The 25,550-nt window shown below is 41.5% G+C and overlaps 1 protein-coding gene across 1 annotated transcript in view; it reads right to left on the bottom strand.

Annotated features, from left to right (window-relative positions):
- The window catches only part of LOC126482031 (2-amino-3-ketobutyrate coenzyme A ligase, mitochondrial-like), a 154,286-nt gene that overhangs the window by 95,016 nt on the left and 33,720 nt on the right, over window positions 1-25,550 (bottom strand). Inside the window, exons 4-5 of the mRNA XM_050106003.1 lie at window positions 4,213-4,314; window positions 3,918-4,125 (exon numbers count right to left, since the gene is read on the bottom strand). Of these exons, the coding sequence (XP_049961960.1) occupies window positions 3,918-4,125; window positions 4,213-4,314 (310 nt within the window). The remainder of the gene's footprint in view (window positions 1-3,917; window positions 4,126-4,212; window positions 4,315-25,550) is intronic.

Here is a 25,550-nt window from a genome sequence, read left to right as displayed (position 1 = left end):
ATGAGTCATGCCTGGGTGGTTAAGGTGGTAGAGCACTTGCCTGCTCAAGGCAAAGTCTCAGCTTGACATACATTTTTAATCTGCCACAAAGTTTTGTATCAGCACACTCTACTGCAGAGTGGAAATTTCATTCTGGAAGGGTAGCACAAATGGTTTCAGGTTTGTTTGACCCATGGGAGAATGTTGCAGAGGTGCTGAAAGAAACAGAACTGGCAGACACTTGAAAGCCTAATTACAAAGTTTCAAGAACAAGACTTAAATGACAAGTCTAGGAACATATTAGATCCCCCTACATATCACTTCTATAGGAATCATGATGATAAGACTGAGTTAGTAACAGCACACAGAGAGACATTTAAGCAGTCATTATCCTGTGCTCCTTAGGTGAATGAAATGGGAAGAAGCCATAATAACTGGTACAATGGAAAGTACCCTCTGCCATGCACTTCACAGTGGTGTGCAGAGTATGGACATATTATTTTCTAGGGTGGCTTGCCACACTGACCACCTACAAAACTTAATCATGCCAATCTACTGTTTGATGATAAAAATCTTATCCAACAAATACAGTATGAATGCAGAACATATGTAATTACAAGCTGCGGTTTTCTATGAAGTTTTTGGATTCATCCCAGGGTGCATTTCATGGTTGACAGTTTGTTCCCAACCTTGATACTGAGAACGACCTGATTTAAGTTTGTTCCCATCCTTGATACTGAGTTATGTCAATTTCATGCACGACTTCAGTTTATGTCTCAATGTATTTGTGTTTCTTGTCAACTGCAAAAAAATATATAATACCTTGATTTTCCATTAGAATATCCTTTTGGTGTACATTATATTTGCCCAAAGAATCTCATTACTGTCAGTTTTGGGTTTTAGCCCAATTTCTTTACTTAGTTTAATATGGTTTTCATTGTTTTTAGAACTAAAGTCTGGAACTTTGTTGTGAATGCTTTGGAAGTTGATCACTAAAATTTTATAATCATCTCATTCCTGGTAGGTCATTTCTTTGAGTCCTACACTAATACTTCAAGATCTCCTATGGCTATCATTATCTGGACTGTTGGAAAATCATCTCATTTAAATAACATTTGTGCATTTTACACACTTTCAGCTATGTGGATAGCACCCTCTTCTGTGTAGCTCACTACTGACACTATAGTTCTCAATCATATGGTGTTTTGCTTGTTGCAGAACGTTTGAAGTATCTAATTAAAACCTACCACTCAACTCAGAGCATGGTGCCTGATCAGTTCTGGGGATAATGCTGACTGTGAGTTACATTGAAATTCCATGTGCAAGTCTGATCTCAACATTTTCTGCCATACAGTTGTATGATTTAAATATTAAACTAGGGCACAGGTGACATGTATTGTTTCTTACAGCATGTGCCACATTCTACATCTGGTTGCATTCTGTTCACTCAGTGGCTGGAGGAATATCACTTACAGGTTGGATGAGGCCTTTAGGAGCACACTCTTAGTTTACATGGTGGTCCTTCTTGTCTCTTGCTGCCATTTCGGTAAGGGATAACATTATTCACTGTCTGTCTGAAATGCCAAGATTATGTGAACCATACCCTCTGCACTTACTCTCCCCAGACACAGTGAAGTGTACTGCATTGACTCAGTTTAATTTTCAAAGGGAGACAGCACTTCTAACATGTTGATTATGGGAATGGGTAGATCACCATGCATTCTCTCTAGTCCGTGCAACCACTATGCAGGATCCCTCCAAGACCTAACACTGACACATCACTCAGAGTTAAGTTGCAAGTGGCAAGAAGTCCTTTATTTCCTACAGGGGTGACAGTACCCAAGGGACAGGATAGAATTAGAGGTACCTTTGGTATCTTTCACACATGTCTCTTGAGTGCCCTTCAAGCAGACTAATTTATAGCATGTTGCAGCTGTTGACAGCACTCATGATGATTTCCAGCTACTCACAAACACCAACTAACTCTTCTCTTGTCATCAAGCAATATTTGCAGTAGGTGCTGCAACATCGCTGGTGTAATGTATTACTGGACATTAAAAAACTAACTTTGTTTAAAGCTTGATGATTCTTTTTAATTTCTAGTCATGCTACACTACAAGGATTGCAAAGAGGTGACAAAAGTCATGGGGTAGCAATATGCACATGTAAAGATGGTGGAAGAATCACATATACAAAATACAAAAGATCAGTTAATTGAGGGAGCTGTCATTTGTACTCATGTGATTCATGTGAAAAAGCTTCTGACATGATTATGGCCACATGACAGGAATTAATAGACTTTGAATGCTGAATGGTAGATGGAGCTACGTGTGTGGGACATTCTATTTTGGAATGGTTAGGGAATTCAATATTCTGAGAACCACATTGGGAAGTATGTGCCACGAATATCAAATTTCAGGTATTAGCTCTTACCATAGACAACAGAGTGGCTGATAGCCTTCGCTTAATGACCAAGAGCAGCAATGTCTGCATTGAGTTGTAAGTGCTAATAGACAAGCAACAGTGTGGGAAATATCCACTGAAATCAATATGGGATGCATGACAAATGTATCCATTAGGACAGTATGGGAAAATTTGACATTAATGGGCTATAGCAGCAGACAAACAACACTACCTGCAGTGCCTTTCCTGGGCTCATTACCATGTTAGTTGGACCCTAGATAACAGGAAAATTGTGGCCTGGTTAGATGAGTCCTGTTTGTAGTTGGTAAGAGTTGATGGTAGGATTCAAGTGTTCAGATCCTATGAAGCCATGGATGCAAGATGTCAACAAAGCACTGTGCAAGTGGGTGGTGGCCCCATAATCGTGTGAGCTGTGGTTACATAGAATGGACTAGGTCATTTGGTCTAACTGAACCAATCATTGACTGGAAATGATTCTGTTTGGCTACTTGGAGATCATTTTCAGACATTCATGGTCTTTGTGTTCCCAACAAGGATGGAATTTTTGTGGCTGTCAATGCACTATGTCACCTGGCCCCAGTTGTTCATGATTAGTTTGAAGAACATTCTGGATAATTTGTGAATGATTTGGTCACCCAGATCACTCAACATGAATGCCAGCAAACGTTTATGGGACATAACTGAGAAGTCAGTTCATGCACAAAATCCTGCACTGTCAAAATTTTTGCAATTATAGATGGCTGTAGAGACAGCACACATCAATATTTCTGCAGGGGACTTTTAGTGACTTATAGAGTCCTTGCTACATTGAGTTGCTGCTCTATGGCATGAAAAAGGAGTCCAACATGATATTAGGAGGTATCCCAAGACTTTTTTCACCTCACTGTAGAAGTTTCATTGAAGAACTTAAGCAACTAACACACACAAAAACGATTTTACATTATAAGAAGAAAAACTGGAATAAAATTTACTGATTCCCTGGAGCTTTGGGAGATATTTTCAGCTATTGAGGTTGACTGTACTAACAAAGTTGTGTAAAAAACTAAAAAAAATAGTGGACTTTTATGCTAAAAGTAGACAATTCACTGCTGTTGAGAGATGAGATCAAATGAAACATGACATGACAGCTGTAATATGCTCAGAAAGCATTATTTACCAATATCGTCTCTCCAAATGCTATTCACCAATTTTTAAGAGTTTCCTATTTAATCAGTTCTTAACTTGAGGTCAGTTCTTTTACTCTTGCGTTCTAAAAGCACTATCATTTGCATTTCAGCTACCACAGCTGTTTACCTCCCCACCTTTCATCCATACATTCTCTCTTGTTATTTGTTGAGGAAGAAATAGATCCAAATATTTATCATGTTTTTAGTGTCAGTGACCTATGTAATGCAACATTGCCCCAGTAACCTTATGTGGAAGAAAATACTCTCACTACCAATAACAAATACTACAAATAATACAAGATGTGAAACTAAGTTTATGCAATGAAGTAAGACATGTGTCTCAAATACCTGCCATATCATTATGTTTAAAAGCACACTTCTGAGCACAGCAAAGGCGTATTCCTTGAAGAGTAGAAGGATGACTTAACTCATCATAAAAAACAGCATCTTTATCCTTAAGAAGGGCTTCAAAAAATCCAGCATTTGCACTAAAACAATTTATGTAGAGCAAAGCAGATTCCCTACAATGAAACTTTGCAAGTTTTGCTTCAAGTTCCTGTGGAAACAGATGCAGGTACCTTTAATATAACAGATAATCTTTTCATCAAGGATTTTTTCTGTAAGTGAAGACCAAAATACTTACCTTGTGTAAACAATGAGTTCCAGATATAAAACGAACTGAAGCAAGTCCAGCACCAAATTCATCAAGAGCAGCTTTAGCTGCACATATAACATCAGGATGAGTCTGTAGTTGAAATAAAATATAATGGTGCATGATACTATACAAAGGACATATGCAAAATAAAAATGACTGAACTGAAAATTAGCACTACATGTAGCAGTAACAATTGGATTACATCAGATGTACATACAAATGACAACAATTAGGGAGGTAGTTCTTTTGACAGAGAGAAACATAAGGGAAAGATCCAAATCTACTGAAGGGTTTATTACTTTAAAAACTGACAATAAGAGACAGAATACCAATAGTGAATAAAGAATGTAAGAGTACACAATAGCTCCCTACATATCACTACAATAGGGATTGTGAAGCCAAGATTAGACTAATTATAGATGCACACAGGAAACCATGCTTTGGTAAGTCCCCTCTGGAATACACCTCATAGAGGTCTTCAGAGTATGCATGTAGACAGCGGTATAGGTGTAGAATGTAAAACAGAGGAAAAGTTAAGAAAATAGTGTATAGAAACTTTATGCTTATTGTTTGATAATTTCTTACACTCTTTGCCTTTATCACCCCTCCTGCCTTGTCTTATTTTTTGCACTGCTTCCTCACTTCAAACTTTTAAATAGTTCTCCAGCATTATATTTCATTTTTGTCTATGTTTCAAGAATACTTTTTCAGTTTTACCTCTCATCTCCAACCTATCCATTGTGCCAAGCAGGCACAATCACTGAGCTTGTAATGTAGGCAGCAGTTGCTGAGTATAAGCCTGTTGCGGACAACAAGACTGCTTTTGCACCACTGAGTTCATAACAGATGTTGGGTAAGAATACATTAAGTGCCACTATTTGTACCAGGTTGTTGTTAGGATATGAAGTAACAGAACCAACTGTAACCATTTCACAACCAGAAGTAAAAGTCAAAATTAATAATCGTCAGAAAATAACAGTATTATAGCAAGAATGCTAGCCAGTGTTGTTATCATTACACTGCTGATAGATAATTAGTAGAGGCTTCATTCAAACATACTGTCTATCTGTGGTCTACTGTATGACCAACTTTATAGAGTAAATCAGGTATCGTGTTTTGCTCATCAGTCCTGCCATTAATGGTCTCTATCAGCATCAGATGAAATGGCCAAGTGCCACAGCCTATTAATATTATCTAAGATCTGTCTCCATTTTTACTTTGCTGTTTGGTGGGTGTATGCAATTATGAAATGCTGGCAGCTTATTGTTATTAGTACTTTGGAATTCAAATATAAGGTATTATAAGATCATTTTTGTTACTTCTCCTTTCCTGTCCATTGTATCTCTACTACAATTAAGACCAACTTTCCTTATCCTCAAATGATTTTCCCCATTCCTCTCTGTCTTCTTATTTCAGGTAATTAACTATACAAACTTTTTTGAGTTATTAAATGGAAATGGAATTGTTTGAAGGGCTGAAAACTGTATTTCCAAATGTAGAAGGATTGTCAGAAGGACATACTCATAAATGAGCTTTAAATTAAAAAAGTAGGCATGTTTATCAGTTGTGCTTGATACCAATGTTCCTAAAGGTATGCATCACAGCACAGTACAGAATTTTAACTTACTAAATATAATTAACACATTTATGTCAGTATTCTCAAGCCCAGTGATGAATGTTCATATTGCAGCAACTGGCAATTAGATTCTTCCAAAATTTCAGAAATCACTAACTTCTTATGATATATTATTTATCACAAAATTTGAAACTAAATCTTAACAAAATGTGAAGGTTTATCCTCTCTTTTTCTACTGTGAATTCATATTTAAATGATTTTTTTAAAGGTGCTGGCCAATGAACAGGCATGTAAAAAAATGTGGCAAAATTGAACTATAAATTTCATTGTTGACTAACAAAACCCCTCTCTCACACAAACAGAAAATTCAGTCTCCTGATCTGAGACTGACTGGAGTGTGAAGCAAGTTCAGGTGGGATGGGCAGTAAAAAAAAAAAGGGTAAGGTTTGCTGGAAAAACATAGGGAAAAAGGGGCAGAGTACCAAGGAAAGAACACACAGTAACAGAAACAAAAATGGATAGAAAAGGTTCGAAGGTAGGAGACAGATGAAAAAAAAGGACCAATGTTGTGTGCAAGAGGGACAGGGTGGGTGTGGGGGATGGGCTGAGTGGAGCAGGAGCTGAAATGGGATGAGAAGAAGAGAGGAAATAGGAGGAGGAGCGAATGGGGTACAGGAACTAGCAGAGATTGAAGCTGGGAGGGGATTACATATACTTATTTGTTCACTATGCTCCACAGATTCCATCAAGAAGGAGAACCTTCAGGGATGGAGAGCAAGTTGAGGTATACATTAAAAAAAGAGAAGTAAATCATAAAAAATTAATCAGCAGATTCCATTCATAACAAATTATTACTAAACTGCAGAATACTGTTTTTGGTTATGCGAGCTAAATTTAACCTAGAAAATTTAAAAGAAAGTTGTTTCTTAGGTAAATAAGATGCTGCTTCCTCAATTATATTAAACAGCTGCCACTTGTCTCCTTAATAATTACTTGATTACAATGATATGTTTCAAAGAAAATATTTACTCACATCTGTAAATACAGATGTTTATTTCCAGTACACTAGTACTTGTCATGTAGTGGAAAGCAATTCCCAAAATCTTGTTTTATTTTACATGGAACATTGTTGATTACTTTTGACAACAGTGAATAACATCTTTCTAACCCCTAGACTTGGAGACAAAACCTATATGGACATAATTTTTGTGACTAGTACTGTGTTTTACCACTCAAAATTGAGATGCAACTGATTTTTATTATCAAAACAAAACAAAAAAACCCATAAAGGAGTAAATGTGCTGGGAAGTTATTTTAAGAATTCCAAGATATTTCACAAGACCTCTGCAAGATGTCTGGTATCCACTCTATAAGAAAGTTGTTCAACCACTGATCCCAAAGGGCTCAATGGCACAGATATAGTGAAGCAGCAGATATGACTTCTGACATTGGAAGACCTTTGTGAGAAGATTTTCAGATATAGTTCTGTTGAATAAATAAAATTGAAATCTCCACTTGAGAAACAACACAATCAAGCTGCAGTCACTAGTATTTACTCAACTGAAATATATCTTATATCAATCTGAATTTTGCTCTGATTGTTGCCAGCATCATATTTAAAGTACCAGGGAAGCATGTTGCTAGCCTTACTTGCACCAATGTTAGCACTGAATAGGGGATCATGGAGGAATTTTATAAGGGGGACTATGCTCCAGACTGAACACTGAAAGGCATAATCAGTCTTAAATGATGATGATGATGATGATGATGATCAATCTGAATGTTTGTAGAAAATCTTGCTGAATTTAGTTTCATATTGGTTTTTCTCATGGTGCATATTATGTGCAGAAATTTTGTTCATTTTCTGTGTATTGTGTAAGAAAAATGTTGTTTTAACCATTTTTTTACAGATAATAGTTATTTTAATAATTTTGTATCGTAATAATGAGTTACTTCAATTAGCAAAATACATGTACTTGAAACACTAAAAAAATATCCATTACTAGGTCTTGCATCTAAGTCTATTACATGGGTATGAGCCTCTAGACTTCACGAAGACAACAATGCAGCCATTGATATGTGTTAAGTACCAGACTTGTTAACGACCTCGGACTATAGATTTGAATCTCCTGTAGTTCCTGAAGTCACCATGTGGACGAAGGAGTAAGACAACTTATAGACTGTGGAAATTTTAGGAAGAGGTCTGTTAAAAGGGCACAATGAGATGTAATCAAAACCCTGGCAGAGAATGTAATTCAGTTGCTCCAGTTGCAGATGGTACTGAGTTACGAGGGGAATGCTCCTCTGTGGCTGGACTGTGGGACTTTGGGAGGTCGTGGGAGACTGGGAAGATAAGGCATGGGAGATTTGTTTTTGTATAAGGTTGGGAGGATAATTATGGTCAGTGAAGGCTTCAGTCAGACCCTCGGTATATTTTTAGAGGGACTGCTTGTCACTGTAGATGCAATGACCATAGGTGGCTAGGCTGTACGGAAGGGACTTCTTGGTGTGGAACTGGTGGCAACTGTTGAAGTGGAGGTATTGCTGGTGGTTAGTAGGTTTGATATTGATGGAGGTACTAATGTAGCCATCTCTGAGGTGGAGGTCAACATCTAGGAAGGTGGCTTGTTGGGTTGAGTAGGACCAGGTGAAGCAAATGGGGGAGAAGTTGCTGATGTTCTTGAGGAATGTGGATAGGGTGTCCTCACCTTCAGTCCAGATAGCAAAGATGTCATCAGTGAATCTGGGTTTCTAGGAAGGATTCCTTTAGTGGTAGGGGTAAGTAGAGAGATGGACTCTGGGGAGAGGTTCTGGGATGGGCCTAATGATTTGAGTAGTGACTGGAGATCCTGCTGGATTACTGGAATGGGGTCACTATGACAAGTTTTGTAGGTGGAAGTATCTGACAGCTGACAGAGTCCCTCCACCAGGTAATCCTTGCGGTTCAAAACAATTGCGGTGGAGCCTTTGTCTGCAGGTAGGATTATAAGGTCAGGATCAGTTTTTAGATGGTTGACTGCGGCTCTTACTGCAGATGTAAGGTTAGTTTGCATGTTGAGGGATTTTGGGAATGATGGTGAGGCAAGGTTCGAGGTTAAGAAATTCTGGATAGTTAACAGTGGGTGGTTTGGAGGCAGTGAGGGTGGATCACGATTGGATAGAGGAGTGAACTGTGTTAGGCGAGGTTCAGTATTGGTATTTGGTTGAGTCTGATTGGTCGGGTTGGGGGCGAAAAAGTGTTTCAACTGTAGGGACTGGGACTCCTGGGAGAAGGACAGAAGGTCTTCAACAAGTTCTGCATGATTGAATTTGGGAGTGAGGCAAAAGGTGAGGCCTTTGGAAAGGATTTATATTTCTGTGGGACTAAGGCTTCTGGAGGAAAGGTTCATGACCGTGTTGTGGATCTGTTTAGGTTCTGGGTTCTGTGTGGAGGTGGGAGGGAGATTTGGAGGGTGGGGTGAGTGTAGTAGGTCTACGAGACAGGGTTTTCAGCTATTGGGGACATGGGGGAGGTTTGGAGGTTGTTGTAGTGGTGGTGGAGTGGGTATAGGAAGTGAGAAGGATGGAGAGCTTTTTGAGGTGGTGTTGTGCATGTTGCTCAAGCTCCTGCAGGCCAAGAGTTTCGGTGTGTATTATGGGTTCCAGGTATTTGGGATTACATAGCAGGAGAATTTTGCGTATGGAGAGAAATTACTGCAAGGAGGATTGGGTTTGGCTGATATGGTTTTGCAGGACTATGTTGGTGAGGGCTAAGGACTGGCAAAATTTGGACAGGTGGAGGTCATTGTGGAAGGAGGGGTGGCAACCAGAGATGGGTAATTTGATGGTAAGGCCATTGGGAGGATTTCGAGAGACAAGCAACAATGCAGGAACAGTATGTGGGATAGGGATATGGCTAGGGATAAGGAAACTTTTCTGTACTGACGCAGATGGAATGAGCCAGGATCCATGGTGGTGTAAAAAAATGCGAGAAATTACATAAACAAGTAGAATTACGTCCAAAAAATTATGCAAAAATACAACCAAATACCTGCGAAAAATCACGAAAAGGACGAAATGGATGCATAAGGGGAAAAAACGATATGAAATCTGAGGAAGACAATGATAGTGGAAGGCAAAAACTCACGAAATTGACGAGAAACTACAATGATCAAAGTAGAGAATAACTAATAATTCATAAATGTATATATATTACTGTGGGTAGCAGGTATGAGGGCATATATGCATGAAGAAGGGGGACGACAATGTGACTGGATGAGATAGAGTTAGTATAGAATTAATTATATTAGCGGGAGTAATGTGGGACATAAGATGCTACACCAACAATCAGCATGGTCTTGAGGCTGTCTGTTGTGTGCGGCTGACATGGTTGATACAGTGTGGCTCATAAGCAGAGCATGCAGTGCAGTTTGTAAGGCAACAAGAGAAACACAGGAATGAAAAGAAAGATTGATAGCCATTGAGTATAGTGATACAAAGGAAAGTAGTAACAAAGGAAAACAACACAGGGTTAGATTGAAGAAAAGCCATGAGGCCAAAATGAAACAATGGAAAATCCAGGATGGAATGTAACAGTATTAGAGAAGGGAAATTGCTACTCACCAATTAGCAGAGATGCTGAATCATGATAACTACAACAAAAAGATTCACACTAATTTAGCTTTCGGCCATTAAGGCCTTTGTCAGCAATAGACACACATGCACACACTCACTCACGCAGACACAACTTGCACACATGTCTGCAGTCTCAGACAACTGAAACCACAATGCAAGCAGCAGCACGAGTGCATGATGGGAGTGGTGACTGGGTGGGGGTAAGGAGGAGGCTGGGGTGGGGCGGGGGAGGGATAGTATGGTGGGGGTGGCGGACAGTGAAGTGCTGCTGCAGTTTAGATGGAGGGCAGAAGAGAAGATTGTTGGGGGGGGGGGGGGGGGGGTAAGTAGCAGAGAGGAGAGAAATAAAAAGAAACTAAAAGACTGGATGTAGCGGTGAAATGACAGCTGTGCAGTGCTGGAATGGGAACAGGGAAGGGGCTAGATGGGTGAGGACAGTAACTAACGAAGGTTGAGGCCACGAGGGCTACGGGAAAGTAAGATGTATTGCAGGGAAAGTTCCCTACTGCACAATTCAGAAAATCTGGTGTTTGTGGGAAGGATCCATATGGCACGGACTGTGAATCAGTCATTGAGATGAGGGATATCATGTTCGGCAGTGTATTCAGCAACATGATGGTCGACTTGTTTTTTGGCCACAGTTTGTCGGTGGCCATTCATGTTGACAGACAGCTTGTTGGTTGTCATGCCTACATAGAATGCAGCACATTGGTTGCAGCTTAGCCTGTAAATCACATGACTGGCTTCACAGGTAGCCCTACCTTTGATGGGGTAGGTGATGTTAGCGACTGGGCTGGAGTAGGTAGTGGTAGCAGTATGTGTGGGATCGGTCTTGCATCTAGGTCTATTACGGGAGTATGAGCCAGTTCCTGAATTTACTGCCCTCCAGGAAGCATGTGGCATGCAAATTATTCTTGGGACTGAGACCTGGCTGAACCCTGAGATAGGAACTTCCGAAATATTTAGTGAGGGTTGGAACGTGTATCGGAAAGACAGATTAGACTCCATAGGAGGCGGTGTCTTCATTGCAGTTGACAAAAATATTGTCTCTACTGAGGTCGAAGTAGTGTGTGATTGTGAAGTTATCTAGACACGTTTAACAGGGGTAGGAGAAATAAAGTTAATTGTTGGGTGTTATTACCGGCCACCAGGTTCCACCGTGACAGTTCTAGAATCATTCAAAGGGAGTCTAAACTCTGTATCGCACAAGTACCTGGATCATGCTATATTAGTTGGAGGCGAGTTCAACCTACCTAGTATAGACTGGGATGTCTATGGATTCATTACAGGTGGTACAGACAAGCCGTCATGTGAATTACTTTTGAACACATTATCTGAAAAGTGTTTTGAGCAGCTAAATCGACAGCCAATGCATAATGGAAATATTTTAGATCTGGTAGCCACAAACAGGCCAGACCTCACCGACAGTGTCAGTGTTGAGACAGGGATTAGTGACCATGATGTTGTCATTATGACTATGGTTACAAAAGTTAAAAAGTCAGTCAAGAAGGCTAGGAGAGTATTCTTACTAGAAAGAGCAGATAAGCAGTTGTTAGCATCCCACTTAGTAAATGAATTGACTTCATTTACTTCTGGTACGATGGATGTGGAAGAATTATGGGCAAATTTTAAACACATTGTAAATCACACATTTGACAAGTATGTGCCGAAAAAGTGGGTTACGGATGGCAAAGACCCACCGTGGTTTAACAGCACAATTCGGAGAATGCTCAGGAAGCAAAGACAGTTGCATTCGCGGTACAAGAAAGATCAGGAGAATGAGGACAGGCAAAAGTTAGTAGAGATTCGTGCTGCTGTAAAAAGAGCGATGTCAAAGCAAACAACCTCTACCACCGTCATACCTTAGCAAAAGATCTTGCTGAAAACCCAAGGAAATTCTGGTCTTACGTAAAATCGGTAAGCGGGTGGAAGGCTTCCATCCAGTCACTCACTGATTAGTCTGGCCTGGCAATGTAAGACAGCAAAACGAAAGCTGAAATTTTAAATTTAGCATTTGAGAAATCTTTCACGCAGGACGATCGGACAAACATACTGCCATTTGAGTCTCGTACAGATTCCCATATGGAGGACATAGTGATAGACATCCCTGGGGTTGTGAAGAAGTTGAATGGGTTGAAAATAAATAAATCACCAGGTCCTGATGGGATTCCAATTCGGTTTTACAGAGAGTACTCTACTGCACTGGCTCCTTAATTAGCTTGCATTTATTGCGAATCTCTTGCCCAACGTAAAGTCCCATGCAACTGGAAAAAAGTGCAGGTGACGCCTGTATATAAGAAGGGTAGAAGAAGGGATCCTAAAAATTACAGACCAATTTCCTTAACATCGGTTTGTTGTAGGATTCTCGAACATATTCTCAGTTTGAATATAATGAATTTCCTTGAGATAGAGAAGTTGCTGTCCATGCATCAGCACAGCTTTAGAAAGCATCGCTCCTGTGAAATGCAACTTGCCCTTTTTTCACATGATATCTTGCAAACCATGGATGAAGGGTATCAGAAGGATGCCATATTCCTTGACTTCCGGAAAGTGTTTAACTCAGTGCCCCACTGCAGAATCCTAACTAATGTACAAGTATATGGGATTGGTTCCCAAATATGTGAGTGGCTCGAAGACTTCTTAAGTAATAGAACCCAGTACGTTGTCCTCGATGGTGAGTGTTCATCGGAGGTGAGGGTATCATCTGGAGTGCCCCAGGGAAGTGTATTAGGTCCACTGTTATTTTCTATCTACATAAATGATCTTTTGGATAGGGTGGATAGCAATGTGTGGCTGTTTGCTGATGATGCTGTGGTGTACGGGAAGGTGTCATCATTGAGTGACTGTAGGAGAATACAAGATGACTTGGACAGGATTTGTGACTGGTGTAAAGAATGGCAGCTAACTCTAAATATAGATAAATATAAATTAATGCAGATGAATAGGAAAAAGAATCCCGTAATGTTTGAATACTCCATTAGTAGTGTAGCACTTGACACAGTCATGTCTATCAAATATTTGGGCGTAACATTGCAGAGTGATATGAAGTGGGACAAGCATGTAATGGCAGTTGTGGGGAAGGCAGATAGTCATCTTCGGTTTATTGGTAGAATTTCATCTGTAAAGGAGACTGCTTATAAAACACTAATACGACCTATTCTTGATTACTGCTCGAGCGTCTGGGATCCCTATCAGGTTGGATTGAGCGAGGACATAGAAGCAGTTCAGAGGCGGGCTGCTAGATTTGTTACTGATAGGTTTCATCATCACGCGAGTGTTTCGGTAATGCTTCAGGAACTTGGATGGGAGTCTCTGGAGAAAAGGAGGTGTTCTTTTCATGAATCACTACTGAGGAAATTTAGAGAAGCAGCATTGAGGCTGACTGCAGTGCAGTTTTACTGCCGCCAACTTTATTTCGCGGAAAGACCTCTTGATAAGGTAAGAGAGATTAGGGCTTGTACAGAGACATATAGACAGTCATTTTTCCCTCGTTCAGTTTGGGAGTGTAACAGGGAGAGGAGATGCTAGTTGTGGTATGAGGTACCCTCCGCCATGCACCTTATGGTGGATTGTGGAGTATGTATGTAGATGTAGATGTAGGTAAGGGATTGGGAGCTGGGGTTGTGTGGGGATGGATGAGTATATTGTGTAGGTTAGGTGGACGGCAGAATACCACTGTAGGAGGGGTGGGAAGGATAGTGGGCAGGACATTTCTCTTTTCAGGGCATGACGAGAGATAATCAAAACCCTGGCAGAGAATGTAATTCAGTTGCTCCAGTCCTGGATGGTACTGAGTTACGAGGGGAGTGGGACAATAAGGCATTGTAGATTTGTGTCAATACAAGGTTGGGAGGATAATTACTGTCAGTGAAGGCTTCAGTGAGACTGCTGTGACTCGCCAATCTTTCAAAGTGCTGCTGCGCAGTTACACGCGTTCTCAACATGCGGCACTGTCTGCCAGCCATGCAGCAGCAGTGCCACTTAAGCGGCCAGCCAGCCAGCGGCCACTAGACTCGGACTCAATTATGATTTGACTGTTAAAGTATACACACGTCTTACTCTGTTTGCTTGATCTGTGACTTTCATGTATTGCATCTTCCTTGAAATATATTTGCTCAACTTGAAGTTATAACAATTGGCAACGAGGATGGGATTTTTCTTTTCCATCGTTGACCCACATGTTTCCATGGCTACTTTAGAGCAACTATTGCAAGATCTCATAGAACAGCAAATGCTTCTCACAAATGCAATTCATGATTTCATCGAGGCATCAAATGTGGGCTGTCTCTCGTTGTTGTCTCTACCTCCTTTTCCTCCTTATGACGAGACGGAGGAAGACTGGTCTGATTACGAAAAACATCTTTGACATGACTTCTTGGCATTTCATGTCGCAGACAAACAAACCTGTAAGTCTCTGTTTCTTTCATGGATTTCACCTCAGATGTATTGGTTGTTGTCACAATTGGCTCCTTTGAAAGATCCTGCATCTTTGTCCTTTGCTGAAATGTACTCACTTCTGTCCGTCTATTTTCAAAAGCAAACGCATGTGGTAGCCTCTCGTGTTGCCTTTTATCGTTGTCAAAAACAACCGAATCAATCCTATTGCGCTTGGGCTGCTGAACTTCACGGCCTCAGTGGAAAGTGTCAATTTGTTACTGAAGTTCACAAAGAATCCTATGCCAATTCCATGGTAAAGGATGCTATTATTCGATCGGTGCCCAACAAAGAAGTTAGGCAACATTCCCTTCAGTTGGAAAATCTGACTCTAGATGAAGTCCTATCCATCGCTCAGTCTTTTGAAATTTCCTGCGCCACTGGAGCACAAATAGAGGCGTGGGGTGACATCAGGGAAATACAACGTCTGTGCGATGTTGATGAAACGTGTGGCATGTCCCCACGAGCCGACGTGGTCACAGTATGCTCCCAAGCGCAGCCTCGGCCTAACCGTAAACAAACCTCTAAGAAACTGCAGTAAAACCTACGGCAACTTCCTTCATGTCCACGGTGTTTTACGAAACATTCATGAGAAGATTGTCCACAACGTTGGGCCGTGTGTCACAAATGCAAAAACAAGGGTCATGTGTCATCCGTTTGCAAATCCCACCGCATACATGATGTTCATGAACATGACGCTGATTCTGATTCTGTATTGTCTGTCAATTGTACTTCTTCCCTTTCAGGGAAGTTATTCCTCACTGTCCAAATACTTGGTCGAGATGTTCGCATGCAGGTGGATACTGGTTCTGCTGCCATTGTCATCAGTTCTCAGATGTATCTTCAGTTGGGTTTTCCAGTCCTGTCACATGTCACTAGGCAATTATGGGCTTACAATAAACAGAAGATTTCTCTCTTGGGACAATTAGATGCTGAGGTATCTTACAAATCTGTTGTTCACACTGTTCCCATATTTGTGGTCGACCATAGTAACGCAGAGAATCTTTTTGGTTTCGATGCCTTTTGCGAATTTTGGGTTCTCCATAGATGCCTCTGTCAATATCGTCTCTGATGCTATTCCTTATGCTCAATTGGATGCCTTGTCAACGACATTTTCGTCCCTTTTTTCTCCTGGGTTAGGCCGTGCAGACAACTTTGAAGCTCATATCACGCTCAAACCCACTGCCCGGCCTAAGTTTTTTCAGGCTCAGCCCATTCCTGTGGCCCTTCGTGATCAAGTCAAAAGGGGAGCTGGATCATCTCACTGCTTCAGGGATCTTGCTTCCTGACACTTCCAGTGAGTGGTCCTCTCCTGTCGTTGTCGTTGCTAAGCCAAATGGCGATACTCATCTCCGTGGTGATTTCAAAGCCACTGTAAATGCTCAATGCCTTATCGACACTTACCCTATGCCTCGACTTGAAGAAATGTTCACTAAACTTGCTGGAGGGCAGTATTTTTCTAAGCTTGACCTGTCAGAAGCTAATCATCAACTTCCTCTCGACACTGCTTCCTGGCAGTTTCTGGTCCTTAACACGCCTTTCGGCCTCTATCAATACCAACGATTGCCATTTGGGGTTGCCAGTGCCCCTGCCTTCTTTCTGCAATTATTGCTCACTGTCCCTGAGTGTATAAATTACCTGGATGACATTGTTGGCACTGGCTCCACCACTGACGAACATCTTCAAAATCTCCACACGCTTTTTCATGTCTTACAGATTTCTGGTCTCAAGTGTAATCTTCAGAAATCAAAATTTTTTCAGGCATCTATCACGTACTTGGGGTTTCAACTCTCTCGGGATGGTATTCGTCCGCTTCAGCAAACTGTCGCTGTGATCGATGCCCTTCCTCGCCCTACATCTGTTAAGGAACTGCAAGCCTTCTTGGGGAAAATAGCATACTATCACAAGTTTTTACTGTCTGCTGCTTCGGTGGCTCAGCAGTTGCATCACCTGTTGCATAAAAATATGCCTTATCACTGGTCCGTGTCATGCAATGCAGCTTTCCAGAAATTGAAGACTATGCTGAAACAGGCCCCGTGCCTGGCTACTTATCGACCTGGCCAAGATCTTGTTCTTGCCACAGACACCTCTCAATAAGGGGGTCGGTGCAGTCCTTGAGCACCGTTTTTCTGACGGTTATGAACAACCCATTGCTTATGCCTTAAAAACACTCACGGATGCCCAACAAAAGTATTCTCAAATTGAGAAAGAAGCTTTGGCCATTATTTATGCTCTTCATAAGTTTGGTGTTTTTCTCTATGGATCCAAATTTCATCTTGTTATGGATCACAAACCACTTGTTTCCTTGTTTCATCCATCAACGTCACTTCCTGCCAAGGCTGCACACCGCCTCCAGTGTTGGGCTCTTTACTTGTCTCGTTTCAATTATGAGATTCATTTCCGGCCGATGGCTCAACATGCGAATGCTGATGCACTGTCTTGCCTTCCCATGGGTCCTGATCTGGCATTTGATAGGGACGAACTTTTGTGTTTCCACCTGGATGTTCACCGGGGACCAGCTGACGGCTGCTATGGGTTCTGCCCCTACCCTCTTCCGGGCTTTACGCTGTATTCAGAAGGGTTGGCCAGATCGTCCATCCACTAAGACTTCTGATCCATTGCAGAACTACTATGCTTTGCGTTACCATCTCACGGTTAGGGATGGTGTTATCCTCCTTTCCACTGAAAATGTTTCGCCGCGTGTTGTGGTACCTGCGTCTTTGCTTACTTCGGTCTTGTGCCTCCTTCAACAAAGGCACTGGGGTGTCTCTCGCACAAAATCCCTGGCGCACCGTCATGTGTACTGGCCTGGCATCGACTCTGAAATCACACACATGGTCGCTACCTGCGGCCCTTGTGCATCACAGGCCGCTGCCCCGAAGTCATCTTTGTCACCATGGCCTTCGCCTGAGAAGCCCTGGAAGCGTATTCATGCTGACTTCGCAGGACCATTTTTAGGTACTTATTGGCTTCTCATTATTGATGCCTACTCTAACTTTCCTTTCATTGTCTGTTGCACGTCGCCTACCACCGCGGCAACCACCAGTGCTCTAGCTCTCATTTTCTCTTTGGAAGGCCTTCCCTCTACTCTTGTTACTGATAATGGTCCGCAATTTGCCTCTTCCAATTTTGCGGATTTTTGTGCCCGTCATGGCGTCATACATGTCACGGCCCCTCCATTCCACCCACAGTCAAACGATGAGGTTGAACGACTGGTCCGCACATTTAAGGCTAAGATGAGGAAACTCCTGACTTCTTCTGCTGCTGATGATGCGCTTCTCCAATTTCTGGCTTCTTACCATTTTACCCCCATGGGCGACCACAGCCCAGCTGAGCTCTTACATGGCCAACAGCCCCGCATGCTACTTCATCTTCTGCGGCCTTCCACCTCATGGCCGCAGGTGCCTTCGCTTGGCCGATTCACTGCCGACAACCTTGTATGGGTATGGGGATATGGCAGGCGGCCAAAATGGAGTCCTGGCTGCATCTTACAACACCGTGGCCAATGCCTGTATGAAATCCAGATGGACACAGGTGTTGCAGTGCATCATTGGGACCAGCTTCGATCTCATGTGCTGGCAACGCCTGTACCGGATGCCGCTAGTTGATGCCACCAGGAGACGTGCCCATGCAGGAACTAGATGACCATCATCTGTTGGAGCAACTCTACTCACCTCCTTCTCCTACGGACAATGACACATCGCCCATGTCTCCTGTTATACCAACCGGACTTGCCACAGCAGGCAGATTGGTGCACGGGGCCCCAGCAGATTCGACCACCACGTCTGCAGTCATCTTGACTCGTTATCACGCGGGGACACTTCCGTCTGTACGGAAAGCCTCCTCCTCGAGACTTTACGGCCAGTCAAACAACACCTATGGACGTTAGCAATCTACAGGCCACCTACATCAAGACCTGTGCAAAAACTTCAAAGGGGGGGGGGGGGGGCGGGGGGGGAAATGCGTTGTGACTTTCCGATCCGATCTTTCAAAGTGCCGCTGTGCAGTTACGCACGTCCTCTACGTCCTCTACATGCAGCGCTGTCTGCCAGCCATGCAGCAGCAGCGCCACCTAAGTGGCCAGCCAGCCAGCAGACGCTAGACTCGGACTCAGTTATGATTTGACTGTTAAAGTGTACACACGTCTTACTCTTTTTGCTTGATCTGTGACTTTCATGTATTGCGCCTTCCTTGAAATATATTTGTTCAACTTGAAGTTATAACTGAGACCCTAGGTATATTATTAGAGGGACTGATCATCACTGCAGATGCGATGACCACAGGTGGCTAGGCTGTACAGAAGGGACTTCTTGGTGTGAAAGGGTGGCAAGTGTCGAAGTGGAGGTATTGCTGGTGGTTTATAGGTTTGATATGGATGGAGGTACTAATGTAGCCATATCTGAGATTTAGATCAACATCTAGGAAGGTGGCTTGTTGGGTTGAGTAGGACCAGGTGAAGCAAATGGGGGAGAAGTTGCTGATGTTCTTGAGGAATGTGGATAGGGTGTCCTCACCTTCAGTCCAGATAGCAAAGATGTCATCAGTGAATCTGGGTTTCTAGGAAGGATTCCTTTAGATGGCCCATGAGTAGTTTGGCGTAGGATGGTGCCATGCAGGTTCCCATAGCCGTATCCTGATTTGTTTGTAGGTAATGCCTTCAAAGGAAAAGTAATTGTGGGCGAGGATACAATATCATCATTTCAAAGAAATTCCCTCTATGTCTGTTGTGCCAAAATTACCTTTATGGGGTTTGTTTCACCCCTTAAAATCAAAATTGGGTGAAAAAAAAAACATATTGCATTATTTTTCCCCCTCTACACACCCACCAAGTTTCATCAAGATAATTTATTTACACTTAGGAATGTTACCTTGCTAATAATGTACATATGCTTGTTATTAAAAATATGACCATATGGGCTATTGAGTGAGATTTGTGTCTGAACTGAGGATGTCATGGTGGGGAGGAAACAACTTGTTATCTGGAATGGAGAATCATCAGCAAATGTAGCAGCAACTTGAAATGAGCCCCAAGGGAGTGTGCTGGGACCCTTGCTGTTAATGTTGTATATTAATGACCTTACAGACAATGTTAATAGTACATTTAGATTTTTTGCAGATGCTGTACAATGAATACAGTTCTAAAAAAGATGCAAAACTATTCAATCAGATCTTAATAAAGTTTTAAAGTGGTGCAATGATTGGCAACTTGCTTCAAAAGTTCATAAATGTAAAATTTTGTTTTTCATAAAATGAAAGAATATCACATATTATGACTACAGTATCAATGAGACACAACTGGAATCCATTTACTCATACAAGTACTTGGGTGTAGCACACTGTAAGGATATAAAATAGAATGATCACATAGGCTCAGTCATAGAGAAAGCAGACTTTGGTTTATAGGCAGATCACTTGGACGAAAACTGGCAGCATTAATAATCATAAGCTTGTTTCACCCAAGAGAGAGTGTCACAGAGATGCTGAAAGAAGAAATGAACTTGCAGACTCTTGAAGGCAGATGCAGACTATCCCATGAAAGTCAACTTATAAAGTTTTTTAGAATTTACTGTAAGGGATGTGTTATAAACTTAGTCAGTTGGTATAAGAGGCAGTGACTGAATTCACATTTTGTAATAACAACTATTTGTTTATTAACCATGAACAAACTCATGATAGCTTTAGAGAACAAAAGTCCACCCTTGAGTACAGCTTAAAAGTCCCTCTTGGCAATGTGTAGCCGTTTCCCACTATGATGAAGTCTACAGTCGTTGGTTATGGTGATAAGCTAAGAGGTCTCGAGGATGATCAGCAGCACTGTATCATCTGGCTGTGAGCTTGTGGACCATCAACACACTGGTCTGGCTTTCAGGAATGACTGACAGGTGTCCAGTGGCTGATGATCCTGGTGAAGATATGAGACGGCACTGTCTGATGGATAGTGGCAGTGGCAGGCATTGTGGTGTGAAGTGCAGACTCAAGGCACTGTCACCTGGGTTGGAATCTGGAGTAGAAATGGTTGTCAAGGGACTGAGCAGTGACGTAAGTACCAGACAGCAATTGTATACATGCACAGTGTCACATGGGCAAATGCTGGTGTGTATGCAGATAGGTGCCTGTCACTGCAAGTCTGATTACCAAGATCTATGTGCCACATTTTGGCATAGCTTACACCCCCACATACGGCGGCAGCTGTAGGAGGCTTGGCAGTAAGCAGCCCAGCAAATCTTCCATTGAAAAACAACTGCTTGAGGTTAAGCCTGCAAGGCACATTCATGAGCATGGCTGCCAAATATATGGGGGGCCATCCATGCATACACTACACACCTCCTCTCTTAAGAGAGATTCTGAAAACATCTCAGAGAAGCATGGCACCCAAGGGATGAGTCACTGGCCAGTTGCCACAGCAGACTGAAAAAAAAAAAAAAAAAAAAAAAAAAAAAACAAAAAAAAAAAAAAAAAAAAAAAACACAGGACAGTCAGTCAATGGGTAAATGTGTGACTAGGAAACAATGATAACATGCTGAGTACTGTAACTCAAACAAAACATTATGCAGACTAAGACTCAAACTCGCAGTGTAAGTTGCATGAATACACTGAAGAGAACCAGTAATGGACATAGATGATAATGAGGAATGCTGGGGGAGTTAACAAAAAGCCGCAACCCAAGACCCATAAAAATGCGTGACAGGATTGCCAGTACCAGCGATGCCGGCCAGAACAGATGCAGAGGAGGTAGAGATGGTGGCTGGGAAAGGTATCAAGAGGGCTGGTTGTGACAATGTTGACAACAACTGTGGAAGTGGCTGCATGGATGGCTGTTTCACTGCAAGTAGGATCAGTTGGGTGTGGATTTGAATTGTTGTCCTCCCAAATGTGAGTGCAGTGCACTAACCACTGTGCCGCCTCACTTGCTGAGATATTGTAGGAAGCTCAAACGTCATGCTTTTATAAGATTTCCATGAAGTATTGTTAACTTCCTCCAGTTCTGATTAACTCTGTTACATTTTTCTGTTGATTTATATTACATTAAAACTCTGAATACCTTAAGGTTTACATTCCTAACTATGAAACAAGCTAAATGTATCTTGCTTGAACAGTCCATGGGTATACTGCCGGACCATAGTGTCCAACAGGCACAATATTTTGGCGATCAGATATGTCGCCGTCATCAGGTGCGCTGACAAACTGAGCTCATGAGGTTGGGTGGCAATCTTAAATCCCCTCCCACTGTGAGGCATTCTCTCCATGGTCCGCACCCACGGCCACGCGTCGTTGGTTGCTGAGATGCTGGCGTTGGTGTCTGTGGTGGCGTCAGTGTAATTGCCTCGTCCACCCTGGTTGCCTGTTCGTTTTCTTTGCTGAGCATCTGAGAGGAGAGAACACCTCGTGGGGGGAGGGAATTTAAGACGGCCACCCGCCCTCAGGTCCTCAGTTCGTCAGCGCACCTGATGATGGCAACATGTCTGATGGCCGAAATATTGTGCCCATTGGGCACTATTGACTGGCAGTACACCTGTGGACTGTTTGAGCAAGAAATACACTGGGAGAAACTGAAGAATAAATGTATCTTGTTTTACTGCTAAATCCTGCTTGCTTACTCTCTTACACACCAATTTCTGCAGATTCCAACATGGAGGTCAAAATGAATCTTTCAATCTGTAGGACAGTGTGTGCTGCTGTCACTCTTCCTACTACCATATTTACTCGAATCTAAGCCGCACTCGAATCTAAGCCGCATCTGAAAAATGAGACTCGAAATCAAGGAAAAAAATTTTTCCTGAATCTAAGCCACACCTGAAATTTGAGACTCGAAAATCAAGGGGAGAGAAAAGTTTTAGGTCGCACCTCCAAATCGAAACAAAGTTTGCCTAGTTGTAATATGAGACACAATTTAGGTCGAATGAATGACGATACAGCTGCAGTAGTTTGGTTCGAGTCGTAAGCTTAGCAGTTACGGTTTACCAGGTAGCCATTGCTACGCGTCACGTGCTCCGTCCGTATTTATACGGATATCCTTCCTTTTTCACGTGCTTCGTCTGGTTTGAATTGATTGCTTATTTTTCTTTGATCTGATAAGTGCCGTTCTCTTTGTTATAGGTGTTTACGTCACTCTAAGCTGAAAATGCATTACTGTACTGTGTCATGCATTGTTTGTCGCATTTTGATAGTGCGTGTTTACGGCCTGTCGCCGCTCGCGGCGTGGCTTGCTTTTGTGCGCGCTACCGCCGATTACAAATAAAAAATAGAGTGGAGTCGTCTCATTAGCGAAACATTTGTTGGTACTTACACTACTTCTTTCTTTGATAATGATCAACAAGAACAAAATAATAGACTGCGTATGATAGATGATGTTCTGATCGAAATTTTAGCGAAAATTTTTCTCCGTTTGAAAATCTTTGCAGGCACCTCTTTAGTTCATTACATTCTGCACAGAAATTAGAGTCATCTTAGATTTAAAAATCTAGTCAGTTGCCGTGCATCATTTCTGACTGTATCACTATCAGGCATAAGAATAATACAAATATAAACATGACATGATATGTTTATTCTTCCGCGTTTGCTGTTGTCTCACTCTAGTTTCGTATTAGGCAGACAGGATTTAAATGAGATAGTAGCAAACACGAAACAATACATGGCAAAATGTTTATATTTGTATTAATCTTACGGCGAAGAGAATACTACATGTGATTCACAATTCATAAAAGCTCCTATTAGCAACCATCTCTTCTCACAGGTAGGAAAAAATTCAGAACGTAGAGTGGGCCATATTGACAAACATCCCAAACAGTCTTGCCAGTCGGATTTTCGTAGTACATTGAAATGCTGCTACATTCGAAGATCAACAATACAGAATTTGTATTTACTTCGTTGGATAATGTACCAAAATGCAGTGGTCGAAACTCTGGGCAGAGGAAAAAGGCTCGTCTTCCACTTTTTTTTTTTTTAATTTATTTACTGACGCAGAGATTTTGGTACCAGTATTTATCTTTGTGCCCTACAAAGCATGCCTGTGTGGCGCTACATATATTCGATGGCAGAAGTTAGTTGTGGCGGCACCCACCAACATTTTTCAGAACTCCCGCTTGCTTTGCACTCGATTCTAAGCTGCAGGCGGTTTTTTGGATTACAAAAACCGGAAAAAAAGTGCGGCTTAGATTCGAGTAAATACGGTAGATTAAAACTGTCTGCCTAACTGAAACTTGAGTGTGGTCTTTTCCCTTTTGTAAGCAATGCTCTAATATATCTAGGCACAACTCATTTTAAATATTCATACCTATAATACTGCTAGTACTTCTCATACACTTCTTAAATTTGATCTAGCTGGTCTAGTACTCTTGAGAGATGGGATTTAACAGTAAATGAATGCTGAATCATGGTTTTCACTACTGAAGCTGTGAAAGGAGATAATGAGTTGTACCTGGAAAGCTTCGCAGGTAAGGGCACTGCCTGCCAAAAGCAAGAGCCCTAGTTTGAATCCTGGTTTGACAGAAAACTTTGATCTTTCACAAAATTATACCACAGTATGTGGTGAAATTAAGTATTTTGGAAACAAACCAAAGGCTGTGGCTACTGTAGTCTCAAAATATGCTGTCTCAAGAGTATCAGTTCAGCAATGTATATGAATGATCTTCATGATCTTCTGTACAGTTTGAAAGGTAGGAGTGAGGTACTAGGAGCATTAAAGCTGTGAAAGTTGGTCATGAGTCACATCTGGACAGCTCAGCCATTAAGAGCTTTATGCATAAATTTAATAACCCTGATTCAAAATCCAATTGTGTATAGAGATTTAATCACTCAGGAAACTTCATGAAATTAAATTGTGAAATAATAAAGAAATATTTAAGTAGACCATCTGTATGAAACTGTAACTACTGTCATTAGTGATAGTCTGATTACATAATATTAATAATATTATTAATTGATGTATTTGTTCTTCAAGTTGCTGCAAATTGACACACTATTATATAAAGAAAATAGTTGCCATTTTTTCTTGACAGCACTGAACTACTTTACCTTATTATTTTTTAAATGTCTGTACATAATACAGAACTTACATAATACACAAATTATGGTTATGGTTTATGCAGCCCTCCCACTAAATACTACTGCAAGGGTACTCAGCTTTGCATAATTAAATTTGGGATTTCCCCCCTGTGAGTCAGAGGCGCAAAACTTACTGTACCCTTGTTATGTATAAGGGAGTAAACATTTTGGCAACAATGTTACAGGTTATGGTTATAAATAATACAAGTACACATATTTTTATATGTATGATATTATGTGTTAGTGCAAATATTTGTCTTGTGTTCTACTGTGTCATTGAGGTACTCCTTGGATAGTGTGCAGTGATTGGAGTTAACCAGCAAAATCCTTTACATCACAGCAAGTACACATGGAGCTTCCAACACCACACTGAAGACCTGAGGAGAGCCTTGGAGTCAAGACTGGTCAATGACAATCTTATTCAATAATGGACATATAAATGTCTCGGTAAAAAAATCTGCAGTTCATTATGGTGCAAGACTTAACTCAAATATGATATGCATAACTGGATGAACAAAACATGTCCAAGTTACTTACAATACTTGAAGTTCATTTCAAAAAAAGAGACTTGCGAAGAATTAATATGTAATACCTAAATCAAGCCTATATGAATATTTTTATGATTTTTGCCATCCAGAAACCTCTCACTATCCACTCA

Source organism: Schistocerca serialis, chromosome 5 (genome assembly GCF_023864345.2).
Source record: "Schistocerca serialis cubense isolate TAMUIC-IGC-003099 chromosome 5, iqSchSeri2.2, whole genome shotgun sequence".
Classification (NCBI taxonomy): Eukaryota; Metazoa; Arthropoda; class Insecta; order Orthoptera; family Acrididae; genus Schistocerca; species Schistocerca serialis.
Note: the sequence above shows the minus strand (reverse complement) of the source record. Positions and strands in the feature narration are given on the sequence as shown.